Source organism: Emydura macquarii, unplaced genomic scaffold (genome assembly GCF_026122565.2).
Source record: "Emydura macquarii macquarii isolate MOO-44397 ecotype Brisbane River unplaced genomic scaffold, CSIRO-AGI_Emac_v2 contig_1253, whole genome shotgun sequence".
Classification (NCBI taxonomy): Eukaryota; Metazoa; Chordata; order Testudines; family Chelidae; genus Emydura; species Emydura macquarii.
The window spans coordinates 19634983-19649186 of NW_027131390.1; the positions used below are offsets into that span (position 1 = coordinate 19634983).

The following is a 14204-nucleotide window of genomic DNA, read 5'->3' on the forward strand; positions in this document are numbered from 1 at the left end:
AACTGTTATGCAAAACAGATCCTAGAGATTGCTTAAACCATCACTGAAAGCCAGCCACCTCTGGAGTGAAACACAGCAACTGTTTAACAGTGCATGCAACGCTACAGAACAGTTTAGGCAGGAGGTGAACAAGAAAACCACGTCCTACTGAAACTGGAGGGGGAGAAGATAACAAGGATGCTGGAGCAAACACCCCTACAACTCCTTGCAATACTTACCATTTAAAGTGACTTTAACGACTAGCCACAGTCCGATCCTGAGTTTAATGTGTCTTCAAAAAAATGGCAATGGAGCCAACACAGTGCCCTGCAAATCCCTGCTGGATTAACGGTTCAGTACTGACTCAGAGAGGACAGCACCACGTGCTGGGTCATCAACCCCGCTTTCTGGAGCACTGAGGTAATCTTTTGGTGGTGCGGATTCTTAAAGTTGCCTAACTGATGAACTCTGGCAAGGTTGGAAGGCTGCAGTTCCAATCAGCTTTTCTGAACGCTTTTAAATGGCTCTCACAATTTGCACTGAAGAGGACTGTCCCCTCTGAACAGCCATTCCTCATCATTCCTATCACACATTTAGCCGTAAACAGAGATAATAAAACTAGCTTCTTCCAGAGCTGCTCCTTTTTTCTCTTTTTTTAATCCAAGAGGAAAGACTTCCAAATGCCTCTGCAGAATCCCAGCTCTCCAGCAGATTGGTGCAGTCTGGCCTTGGGCACTATGGGATTAGAGATTAGCCTCGAATAGAGGAGCTGAACATCCATCCTGCTGTCATCTAAACCCCACAGAATTACAGCAGCCTCTCCCCATTAATTACAGTTGACTCTGTTCAAAACCTGAGATTTGATGACTCTATTTCACTCAGCCTGACAAGTCAGGAAGTTGCGGTCACTGAAAACAAGGCCTGGTGACAAGAGGCAAGCCCTTTTTTTCAAGTACAGGTGGGATGGCCAGCACATGGGGAAGGCTAATGTTCAGCCCATAACTCATTCCAACATCTGCATTCCATATAACTTCCTCTTCCATCTCCTTCCAGCATGGGGGTATAATCAGGCCAGTTTGTGGTTTCAGCCACTGTCTGGGTTGGAAGGCTGGTGAGGAAAGCGCTCTCCAGGGCTGGGTGGCCCTGGAGGAGTTTTGGCAGATGCAGCCAAGATTCCTCCTGGGGCTGTAGAGGAACTCTGGCGAGAGTGGCAGTGCTTGCCTGCCTTCCAAAGAATGCTGGGAGCGCACACTCCTCCCTTCACAGGCCAAGTCCACTGGTCAGGGCAGAGAGGAGCAGTGCTTAGGTGTCCATCCTCACACCACACCATCTTCCACGCCCCCCTTCAGTGGCAACAGCGTTTGCTCCCTACAGTGGTTGGTGTTACTCAGGGACAAAATGAGGGAAAAGCGACTTGTGCAGGCTCTTCCCATCTTATACACATGCGCAGAGGCGAGTGTATGTATCTCTCTTTTGATTGATTAGATAGATAGATTGGATGGATGGATGGATGGATGGATACACAAACACACTGGTTTGTGTGTATATTGGTAATTGATTGATTAGATGGATGGATGGATGGCTGGATGGATACACAAACACACTGGTTTATGTGTATATTGGTAATTGATTGATTAGATGGATGGATGGATGGATGGATACACAAACACACTGGTTTATGTGTATATTGGTAACTGATATTCTCTCTCTCACACACACACACGCACACACACAAAATTGTGGTAATAAAATTGCATTTCAATGCACAATTCTAGATCAGATTGGTGTAAAAATTCCTGTTGCCATTAAAAAGAAACTGATACTTTCCAAAAAGCTTTCAAACACATTCCATTCAGATCCAGAAACCATTCTAACAATGTACATTTTTTAAAGCAGAATTTTTATGGAGGCTTATAAAATCAAAACACCCGCATCACTCCCGGGCTCTGGAATGCATATTAAAAATAACCACCTAAGCTTAATCACACTTTTGCAAGCTTGAAATGAAAATGACTGAACCTCAGCTAGGTAAGGAAAGAGAATAGCATATAAACTAATCAGTAGCTTATGAAATCAAGCAGAAGGAATTTTAGATAACGAGCATTACCTAAATATAAATTTACTGTCAGAATAGAAATTACAGTACACAACCCATTGTAAAAATCTTGCCAGACAAACAGAATTTAACTAACATAGAAAGGAACAGTGCCATCAGAATTAATATAGGAAATCTGGTCTATAGGAATTCTTCGAAAAATTTTCTCCTGAGGATACAAACAAATCTTTATTCTGCTTTCCCAGTGGGGTCATTTTAGATAAGAAAAACTTTTCTGCAACTATCTCCACATTTTAGCAGAATAAAAGACTAAACCCTCTGTTGCTGTTGTTTTACATGTGTATCTATTTATTCTGGGCAGGAGACTGTTTTGTGCCCTTTTTTTTAAATACTTACTAGAGAGGTCTCCCAGGAAATTAGGATCTATGTTTCTTTAAAAAATCATCTATTTCTTCTGCTAAAGTCTTCTGTTTGTGACCCCGAAACCACTTTTACAGCAACCAGTTACAATGTCACAAACAGAGGATTATGGATTCAGAAATTTGCCATTGAAGAAGGTTAACCCCTTAGTAACAGAAATCTGCTTATAGGCACACGTCCCAAGTATTTGAAAAAGGATGGAAATTGGGAAGAAAACATCAATCAACAGACTTTTACTTAAAGTATGATTCTCCAGGTTGGCTACTGGACATTTAAAAGATTCTCTGATACCCTCCCCATCTCTGCCCCAGCTATCATACTTTAAGCTCAATGACAATTATTCTTATCATTATGCGTAAGACATCTCTTCAAAAAAGGGAAACAGGTGAGGCTTCAATAAGTATATGAAAACGAGGGTAAAGGATACTGGTGGAGAAATAAGCAGAAAATAAAACAAAATGAAATAATGTTTTTCTTTTATGCAGTGCTTTTCATCAGAAGAGAGGAACAAACTATGAACAATTACTCATTTCACCCAATGCAAGAATGCAGCTCTCTCTGGGGAAGACTGTGGCAGCTGCTTAACAGTGCACAGCATCAGTACATGACAGCTTAGCACAAGAAGTGAAAAATACCAGAGCACATTGAAATTTGAAGGGGAAACCGATGCAGACAAAATACAAACTGATATTCGCTCAGTACGTACTTATTCTCATGAAAGTGCAATGAGACAGCTAATGACTAGAAATGATCAGAAGCTTAATTTTACATATGGGATGCCAGAAAAATAGAAAACTCAAGCAGCACAGCATCCCCTGAGGCAGCTAGAGCACTGGCTCTGTACTGACTTCGAAAGAAGAGTGCCACCTACTGTAGCAGGGTAGCAGGGCTACCAAAGCAGTCACCCCTTTAGCCAACCAGACCAGAAAGTAGAGGAAATGGGCTGGAAATACATTCCCATTTTTTAGTTAGCCAGAGGCTCCAGCTCAAAACAGAAACTAGTCAATCACAGGCAGCAGTGGAGTAATATTGAATAGTACATCTCCGTTCAGGCTAAGGATGGACAAGCCTCTTAGCCGCCATTACACATTGTCCAAAACTGGTATAGGCATATGCTCAGTTTTTTCATGCACTGGTGATTCCTGGAGTCTATCTGAAGGGGAAGGGGAAATCTCAAAATATCCGTGAGAAAGACATTCCTTCACCAAACGGAAAATAGGTCAGACTGGAAATCTCAAAAATCAAGCCTGTTCTCATAAGATTTCCAGAAAACAACATTCAGATAAAATTAATATAAGCTTCAAAGAGGCATCCACACTTTTCCATGATTATCTGAAGTGCACCTCTGGAGCTCAGGGGAACAGTATGGATAAGGCATTTGACTGGGACTCAGGAGGCCTTGATTCTATTCCTAACTCTGCCATTAACTCACCATGTGCTTGTCAATTGACCTCCCTGTGTCTTGGTTCCCTCACCTTTATATTGGGGATAACGATAGCTAATGGACCTTATCCAGCACTTTAGGATCTACAGTATGGATAAACCATGCTAAGTATTGCCATCACAAATCCACATATCTTTTTTTTAACTGCCTTGCAAACACAGCTCCTTCAATCCCTGAGGCTCTCTTCAGTTTTGGTTCTCCTCTCTTGGCAGAGCCTCCTGACCCTAATGACATACTCATCAATGGGAATTCTCTGGAGGGCTTTCTGCCACATGTTTAGGCTTCCCAGTGGATGGTCCATCAATGTGGTGCCCCTAACAATGTGGAAGGTAATATTCTAAAAGCGCTTTTCTGACTGGAAAAGCAAGCTGCATGATGCTTTGAAGGCAATGATCTCAGAAAGGGTTACAGATAGCCCAGCAGTCTGTGGGTTTTCTAGAATTAAAAATAAAATCCTTTTTCTCTAAGGGAAAAGCTCAGGGATCACATGAAATTCAACCACAGAGGACTCAACAAAAAAGATCCTTCATGGTTTCTTCATCAGCTCTTCCTCTAGGAGCATCTATTTTTAGTTGGAAGCATAAATCACTACAGCTCACAGTTCAAAACAGGATTCCCTTAAAATAAAATGCTAAATCCAACTGCGTATGGTATGGCTGACACTGGGCAGACATCCACTAGTCACCTACCATCACACACAGCTGAGCCGTTTGAACAGAATAATAATACGTTATATTCAAATGACATATTAGGATATGAGAAAACATAAACTGATCATTCCTCACTATACCCCAATGACGTAGCATTATCCCAATTTTACAGCCCGGGAAACCAAGGCTCAAAGAGGTGAAATGACATGGCCAAGGCCACTCAGAAAGTCAATGGCAGAAGTGGGAATGGATACTAGAGACCTGTCCTCCAGTCACCAGCTGTAACCATGAGACAAACACATCCTCTCCACATCAGCATAGTTATTTATTATTATTACTACTTCTAATAATAATAATAATAATAATAATAATAATAAGTTAGTTCTCCTCAATCTTCCTAACTTTGGACAGTTGGGAATATCTCATATGAAAGAGACCAAATGACACAATTTATAAAATAGCCTGGATGGCATCCCATTAGATGAGATACACATTGAATACGATTACTGTACCCAGTTCAGAAAGATATACATTGTGAATACAAAATACAGACAGCCCCTCCTCCTCGACACAGATGCATTACTAACAACATATAGCATATACAAACACAGTACAGGCATAGGTACATAGATACATACATGCAAGCAGGCAAGCACTGTACACATAGAATTAAGAACTATATCTCCAATCACAACCAGCATTCATTAAATAAAAATAAAACAACAATAAAATAAAATGAAATGAACAGTAAAGAAGAGGTGAGTTCTGTTAATTTAACAAATTAAAAAAAAAAACTTACATGGATTTTTGGCAATTTTCCTTCAGACATTATACACAGCAGTTGGGCTGTGTACTGAATACCTGATCCAAAAAGAAATATAACCACATTATGCAAACAGATGGGAGCAGGAGTCAGGTGAACATGCAGCTCTTAACAACATTCATCTATGGGATGAGAAAGCACCTCTGCATTCCCACAAAAGGACTGGAATCTACTCAGATCTTCATTCACTATAAAGCATAAGCAAATGCTGTACTGCTGCCATCCCAGGGTAAAATCCAAATGGCAGGACAGAAAAGAACAATCACGTCAGAGACCTCTGAGCTGTCCCGTCCCCTTTTACTTGTCATGTGAGATTTGAAATGGACTGGGGAGGGTGATTTCAAGAGGGGGCCAAAAGGATCTGGTTTTTTTTTTTAAATCCCTTTTGTTAGCCTAAAAGAATCAGAATTAAAACCACATTGAAGAGTGGAAAGAATAGCAGGTCTAGTACTGGTAATGGTGACATATGTGCTTTTTCAGAAGCATCGGGAGGGAAAAATATGCACCAATGTTTCCCCTTATCTAGAAAGGTGCCTGGATCTTTAAGAAGGTAAATTGCAGCTCAGGGGGAATGGACTTTTATGTGCTGTGTGATACAGGGGTTGCTATGATACAGTCAGAAGCATTTTCTTGAAATAACACTGAATCCTGCTTAAGCAAACAAATGGTGAGTGAGGTCTCCAATCACCCAGCTCTAACATATATATGTGTCAGTCACTGGAAAGCTTTTATGTGGTTAATTTTCATGGCCAGCATATTACAAAAGGGATATTCTCTCTCTCTCTTTTTTATTTTTAATTAAAAGGTAACTTTCCCCTCTTCCCCTATTTCCATCTTGAGCTTCCCCACAAAAGTGTAGAAAACCCTATTCATATCCAGGGACAGAGAGACTTAAAGGGCCAAACTTTCAAAAACAGCCTCTGAGACCCTGATTCTGCAAACACTTATACATGTGAGTAATTTGAATAGGCCCACTGAGTTCATGTGTGTAAGCTACTCCTATGCAAATATGTTGATATGATTAGGCCCTAAAATTGCAAGTGCACTCATTTGTGAGTGGAGGTAATAAAGATAGACATCTAGGCATGTCATCATCCAGAACACCACAACTTCACTATTTTAAAATGTCATGGTTTGGACTATTAATGTAGAATAGTGTGATACTTACTTCTGTTTAATAAAGACAACTAGCTAATTGTTCCTGTGAATCGGAGCTAAATGGCTGAATGCTATACTTTTAAAATGCAGAACTACATTTGCAACATCACCAAGATGTGATTGTAGAGACTGGGTTGAGGCCCATTTGAAAGGGTGGCCTTTAATGAACAGGTAGGAAAAAAAAGAAATAGAATAATTTCTAATGCCCTTCTCCTCTCTTCCCCCCAAAAGTCCATGGGAAAGCCCCATACATAAGAATAACACTGTTTAAATGGCAAACTTTTCTATCCCAAACTTTCATTTTCACACTGTTACATATAAATCTGCCTTCTTTGATTCCATCAGCCTTCAGGAAAATAAAATACAAGACTTAAGTTGAAATTAGTTTCCAATTTCCAGGTTTAGTTTTTAAAAAATAAAATGAAATAAAAAAAATACCCAGTGATCACTCTACAATCATCAGAGTTGAGTGTAGCATTCGGCACCCCTTATTCCACATGTTGCACCCCCACCTTAATCCCCTAGCAACACAAAATATAAAACCGCACCACTGATGGAATCAAAATTGTAGGACATAAGGTAACACACTCAAACATAAACCCTTCACTAGCATGCACACACACACACACACTAACATACGCTATCATATACACACACATTTCCAGAATGCAAACTGTCTGGCAGAATCTCTGCATTAAGGAATGTGATTGTGCTAGAAAGAAATAGACATAAGTTACCAAGCATTCCTTGTAGAAATTTTATATAAAGGTAAAACCTTCATGCCAAAATCTAACCTTAAAAAAAAAACAAAAAACATTCAGACACAGCTAAGACCAGTTTTCTCTCATTCTGTTTCTTTCTTTCCTTGATTTTTGTTTTTTATTCCCCCCCCCACACACACACACACACACACTCCTCTAAATAACTATGCCATTCAAAATTATTTAATCAAATCAAATTTTTTGGTTGTTTGATTGTTAGTTGTCTGAGGGGAAAAATTCTAGGCAAAGAATTCCCATTTCATGGTGAATTATGTTAATTCAATCTGTTTCCAAGAGGTTTTCCAACCCAGGCAAATAATGACATCAGATGGCTAAGACAGAAAATAAGGCAAATTCTACTTGTTAAGCGATCCAAACCACCATGATTTTTTAAAAAGACGACCCTCTCAATCTTCTGAGAAGTGAAGCAGTCACCTGGTTCCATGGGTAGCTACAAGTGAGTAAAAAGAAATACAGCCAGTAGGCACTGGTGTTGCTGCTATGGATTTGTGTTACAATTTACGGAGTTCTAATATAGAGATATAGATAAAATATGTATTAATACTGGCTATATTGATTAAACATTTCTTGCTGATTTATGTGGCTGAATGCTATAACATTTGACCCTAGTGAATTTTTTTTCTTCCCTGTATTTGCAGTTAAAGCCAGGTTTGAATGTGTCAGATTTGCAGCATTTGTTTTAATTTCAAATTCTGACACTTACCTACTATAACTATATACTTAACGATATGTAAAACTGTTTGTTTAACTTGTACCTGACATGCTCACTTGGATATATATGTATATACATTTATATGTATATCTCCATCTATGGCTTTGTGGATATGTATTATTCCAGCTGAGCACACAGAAAAAATAAGGTAGACAGATGGAAATAGTTCAAACTTCCTATATTATCACAGAAATACACTTACAGTTATTATTATCATGAAATGTTACATTTCCAAAACATGCTGTGATTATTTTTAATTTTTATTTTTTTATTTTAGTAAGACTGGATCTTTTCCTGTAGCGGAAAAAATTAATAAAAAGTGGATAAGATTTCAAGACAGAAACATTACTTCTGTGTAGATATTTGCATGGAGAAAATATATTACTCTTCCCAGCCGTTCATTTTGTATTCCTACTAAACTTCATGCATTGAAACCCACTTCCAAAAGCACTGTTATCCAGCTTGCAAACAATTTCATTTTGCTCTGGACATTTCTTAATAGAAGGACCTCGACCTAGTGGACACCTTCTCATTGAGCCTTTAATATGTAACTTAGCACTTTATTTTCAAGAAAATCAATGTAAATGAAGTCACCAAAAACTACCCATAATGGAATCCTGTTATGCCTGAGGTGGGCAAAGATTTTTCATTTGTACATAAAAAAAAGGAAGCTTAAATAATATTTTTAGGAAAAAAATCAAAACAAGTCCAAAACCCTTGCATCTGTTGCTTTAGCAAAGGAAAACAAAGCATGCATTACTTTTTATTTCTGATCTCCTCTTCCCAATCTACAGAGATGAAACACATAAGCAGGGAAAAAAAAGCCCAGCTGGTTATGCTTCATTCTCAGCTATATGTCTAAAGAAAAGAGCTATGTTAAACTGGTAAGGATATAGAATTTGGAGGCTTCTGGGCTGAACATTGAGTATTCGAGTCACACTGTCAAGGCTATAGAAATAAACAAATAAATCGAATTTCTTCCCCTTTTTGTGGCTGAATGTTATTTTAGCAAAGATTTAATAAGCCTTTAATTCCTCAGCTAGAATTTCTCTCCACCTTTTAAAAATGTCCAGTGCTAGATTCAATTAAACACATACCGTCTCTCACCTGGCACCCACACAGTTACTCTCAGAAACACTAGACATTAATTGCTTGCTAGAAATGTTGACCAAAAAATCCTATTCTTTTCTTAATGACAGTCCGCATTTTTAAAGGAATCAAAGTAACACACCTAGTGCTGATTCTATAAAGATTTTTTTTACTCTGCTTCTATTTAGGAATGTGCAGCTGTAGCTATCTGTAACCAAGAGATATATGAATGGAATATTATTATTTATCACATTTAAACCCAGGCAATAAGCAGCTACACTTACAGGCATACTTAAAAGACAAGACATGACAAAAGATTTACGGAGAGATAATATACCAACGTCATACATATCACAGCGAGGCCATGTTGAAGCTCAGTGCGTTTTCCCCCCTCAGTAAGAAATCTCTCTCTCTTTCTCTCTCTCTCTCTCTCTCCTTTCTCTCTCTCTCTCTCTCTCTCTCGCTCTTGCTCTCTTGTTGAATTGCTAGTGGTAGAAGCCCCCAACAGCTCAGAAGAAAAAATCCATTTAACGAGTGCCCAGGAAGAACATGAGTATGACATTCACAAGCAATAGCACTACGATCACGGCAAAAACGACCACCGTTTGAACATCCAAGGTCATGGTGCAATGCAGAACACTGTAGTGTTCAAGATGTGGGGCTGGTAGATTTGGAGATGTCAACCTCTGCTCTGTAAGACTGTCCATACATCCACCATGCTAGAATAAAGGAGAAAACTGTTCCTGGTTTGGTTTGTTGGTTGGTATTTGGTTTTGGTCTGCTTTTTTTGTTTATCCCCCTATCTGCTGCCTCTAGCTCATTCTGGAGCCTGCTATGTGAAGCATCATCACCCTCAGTGATCACTTCAGATGCAAAATCCTTCCTTTTAAAAAACAAAACAAAACCGCGAGTGCTGGCTGCAAGGTTCTCTCTCTTTCTCTTCCCCCCTCTCTCTCTCTCTCCTTCTCTTTCTTGCTGGCTGGCTTGCTTTTTAATTCGTCAAGCCAGTGCAGATAAGAAGCCTGTGAGTGTGACAGCTCTGCAAGCTGCTGCTGCTGCTGCATCTCTCAATGCGAGGCGGACCCTTTCGCATACTAATCAGCTCCAGTGACCAGGCAATGAAGGGAGCTTGGCTGTCAGTCAAATGCAAAGGAAAAGCTGAAACCCTAAATGAGTCTTCAGTTTAGTATGGCAATGAGGAGCAGGATGGTTTCTTCTGCTTTTAAAGCAGTTAAGAAAATACAGCACCTTGCGGAACCCAGAACGTGGTCCAGTAGTCACAGCGCACAGGCCTGTGGGTCAGGAGACCTGAATTCTAATCCACAGGCTTCCTGTGTAACGTTGATCAAAGTACGGTACACCACATGTAGTGTGGGGTTTAATCTTCAGCTGAAAAGCGTTATTATTTCTATACGGCTGTTCAGTTTAGGGAGGGATAAGAGTGTCTCAGAGTCAAAGCCAGAAGGAACCACCAGTTCATCTAGTCTGACTTCCTGCATATCATAGGCCACGAACACCATCCACCCTGCACACTACATCCAACAACTGAAACTAGACCACAGCATTACAGCCCACAGGAGACTCAACTACTATGTGCCACAGGCAGAGAAGTCGAGTGCTTATTATGTCTCTTGTAATGAGAAGCAATCCACACCCAATCATTTGGAACCTCAATGTAGGTCTGAAAACCAGAGTGTACAGTTTGAAGAGAAGGGACTCTCTCTTCTTCTCAGTTCTGTACAGCACCACCTATGTTATCAGATAATACATACCTTACTGCACAATCTTTCTGTCCCTGGTACTGCACATGATGCATTTTCAATAGGTTTCTCAACAAAGAGAGCTAAAATATCCCTTGATCCCATGGACACAGATGTACAGAAGAGTGGAGTAAGGGAAAAGGGGATGTAGAACCTTAATTTATGCTAAAATTTCTACATTGAGAAAACAAAAATACAAAACAACCCTTTCCCCCCGCCCTCAGGTCACTTAGATTCCAAAAAGGAAAATTCACAATACTCTGTTTCCCCGTTATTGTTCCCTCTCTACAGTCAGCAAATTCTGAGAAGCGAATGATTGATGGCAGTAAGGGGAAGATGAATTTAGAAACACTGCCAATGCACGTCTCACATGCTGAAATGTGAAAATCAGGGCTGATATTCAACGCATTTCAGGAAATCTGCTTCTGAGAATTTACTCAGGAAGTTTATGCACAGAGTCCAGGATGACATACAACAAATGAGCACAGTTTGCTATTTAAATTAAAAACCGCCAAGATTTCAGAAGGATACTAGGCTCTTTAACTTAAATAGATGTGGCCCAATCCTCCTTGACCCACCTTCTCTCATCATATGACCCTAGTCATTAAAGGTCTGAGTTGGTATGTTACTTCTGTTGCCCTAGTGATATTATAATGACACCCCGGGTGAAGATATTCAGGATCTGAACTCAGGATCTCTAGCTCTAAAAAGCATAAGCCTTAGCTACTTTAGCTAAAGGACCAGCCTCCTTAAAAGGGAGGCAATAGCTGACAAACAAATTTCCATGTAGTCCAAAGATTAGATGGGGACAAAGCGCCATAGCAGGTTAATGTAGGTTACATTATAGTCGCATCAGCAGGAGGCACTGTTTTTTGTCACTATACCCAATGATAGAATAGTGCATTGACTAGTGATAGAAGTTCTCCTGTTCACATTCAAAGTGATTGGGATCTGATCCTGAACTCACGCCATTGAAGCTGATGGAGTTACACCAATGTGAGATAAGAATCAGGCCCTAATCTGTGCTGTCATTTAAAGCTATGTTAAAGAAACAGATGTTTGCTGTTGGGCTTATTTTATTTTCACTCTGTCTATTGGATGAGTTTATGTAACAGCCCCCACTATGAGGTGTCAACAGTTGGTGTATTACTTCTGTTGCCCTAATGATATCAAAGCACAGTCCCCTACCACTGAACCTAAAAGAGAAAGTCCTTTATCTGGCATCAGAGGCTGTTACCTTCTAGCAGGCCTGGCACCAGATATGCCACATACTCTGCCATTCTGTTATATTCAGCGCTGGTGAAAGGTGCTGGATCTTTAGCTCACTGAATGGATACGGCCCAGGCAGTAACTGCGCAAGCTCACCCCACACTCTCAGCCCATCATGGCAAGGAAGGAGTACTTCCAGGGTGGGAGGGGAGTTCTCCACAGCTCATTCACATGATGGCTTCTGCTGAGGCTGCTATTGGTTTCTGGGGTGTGGACACCTGTTTACTGGAAACTAGACTGAGACCATAAAATATTTACCATTTCCTGACTAGTCTAGAGTAAGTGTAGGCTGTGTTGTGTTGATGTGTCAGAATTAAGTGTAGGCTCGTGCTTTGGATGATGTAAAACGGACTCTTCAACTTCCCTTACAAAAAAAAGAAAAAAAGAAAAACTATCACCAATGGCTGAGATCCCTTGTTCATTCAAACAGAACATTTCTCATTCAGGAGGAGATAGAAAAGGAATATTTCCACCTGAATATTTACAAGAAACTGCTTTACACTTGCCCAAAACAACATAACTACCTCACTACACTGCCCAGATTGCACCAGCCTGACAGATCGACTGGAGCATTTCTCTCTGAACTTGCACTCTCTACTGCTAATTTAAAGGAGTGATTACAGGGTTCTTCAGCCTGATGCATATTTTCTAGCAATTCAAACTATCCAGAAGGCAAAGACACTGAAAGGGTGTGGGGTATTTGTGGTGATGTCCTCATTTTCCAAATTCATTCATCTTCTCCTGAGGCTGATTTCCTTTCTAGCTCAGATAAACCTGTTCCAAACTTTGAGGAAGTGGAGAGTGCTCCCCGTGTTGCAAAACATAATGGGTGTTGTCCAATTCAACATAGAGGACTGTTATCCTTGATGTCTGAACATTCCCCATGTGTCAGTGTCCGGTGAAGGTCTATACAATTGTTGAAGGGTGTTTTCCTGTCTGCCAGCGGCTTACTAAGGCCCATACAAAAATCCCCAGGCCTTTTCTTGGTGCTTCATTTGTCCAAACCTTTCTTCGATGGACACTCAAGCAGTGTCAATGAGTGAGCAAAGAAAAGACTCCCTCTTGAATTTTTCTTTCAAGCTTTCCATCACCTCGTCTCTGCCCCCATAACCAAACTTTCTCTTCTTCCGATGAATACGAGTTTACTTGAAGACAGGCTCAACTCCTAGTTTTCTGCCATTTCTTTGGCAGCATCTTCAAATCTGAAGTAACAATATTTCTTTTATATTGGTGCATAGATAGAGATTCGATGGATATCTCTAGCATCTCATTAACTATGTCTTTTATTAATCGCTACTTACACACTTCAAGTCTTAAAACACAAGAACACTTTCACAATTACACCATAAAACACAGTTCACAATATCATAGATGGGCTCTCACTTCACTTCAGTTCATTCTTATATCTCACTGACTGGCGATGCCCCACCCTTTACATACTCGTGAGGGCATGCCTAATAACATTCTAGGAGGTTTGAGGAAAATGTTCTCAGAGGTCTGGAAGATTCCACAAGATTCTACAAAGATCCAGAATATTCTAGGAGGTTAAGGAAAAATGAGTCCACATACAGAGAGTCCTGAAACATTTCACTTCAAAACATTCTATTTTCCCTTTTGTCGCTAACAATAAAAACAGCACTCCGAGTCTGGTGCCCCCCCCAAGCGCTGCACCCCAGGCGGTCGCCTGGGTCTCCTGCCCCTAAATCTGGCTCTGGGTGCTGGGGTCATATATGAGCCTGAGACAGGTAGATAGAGCATGACTGTGTTTTTAGTACACAGTGGTGTTCATGCATGGCTGAAAACTGTTACATGGTTTTCACAAGAAATTCCCAAACCACACCATATTTCTTTTGGCATAAAACAGCTAAGGAAACAGTCATTGTGCACAACCCAGAACATGGGCTAACTATTTATGCTAACCTATCTGTTCAATCTTGTACTTAGCTGTGACACTTTCCCAAACATAAGGAAGAGGTCTGTGCAGCTGGAAAGCTTGTCTCTCTCACCAACAGAAGTTGGTCTAGTAAAAGATATTACCTCACCCACCTTGCATCTCTATTGT

The 14204-nt window shown here is 40.2% G+C and overlaps 2 protein-coding genes across 8 annotated transcripts in view; both read right to left on the reverse strand.

Annotated features, from left to right (window-relative positions):
- Positions 1-14204, reverse strand: part of ARHGEF9 (Cdc42 guanine nucleotide exchange factor 9) — a 249961-nt gene that overhangs the window by 136984 nt on the left and 98773 nt on the right. The window contains exon 1 of one of the 7 annotated variants that reach the window (XM_067548287.1): positions 9462-9578. The exons of 5 other annotated variants lie outside the window; for them this stretch is intronic. Coding sequence is in view for 1 of the 2 variants with exons in the window: in XM_067548286.1 (XP_067404387.1) it covers positions 5349-5378 (30 nt within the window). In the remaining variant the exon portion in view is untranslated. Of the gene's footprint in view, positions 1-5348; positions 5423-9461; positions 9579-14204 lie in introns of those variants that run through there. One more of the 7 variants, XM_067548286.1, reaches the window with a different exon arrangement.
- Positions 9528-10050, reverse strand: LOC137153180 (uncharacterized). The gene has a single exon (XM_067548289.1). The coding sequence runs from the start codon at positions 9818-9820 to the stop codon at positions 9641-9643; it is 180 nt and encodes a 59-aa protein (XP_067404390.1). The 5' UTR covers positions 9821-10050; the 3' UTR covers positions 9528-9640.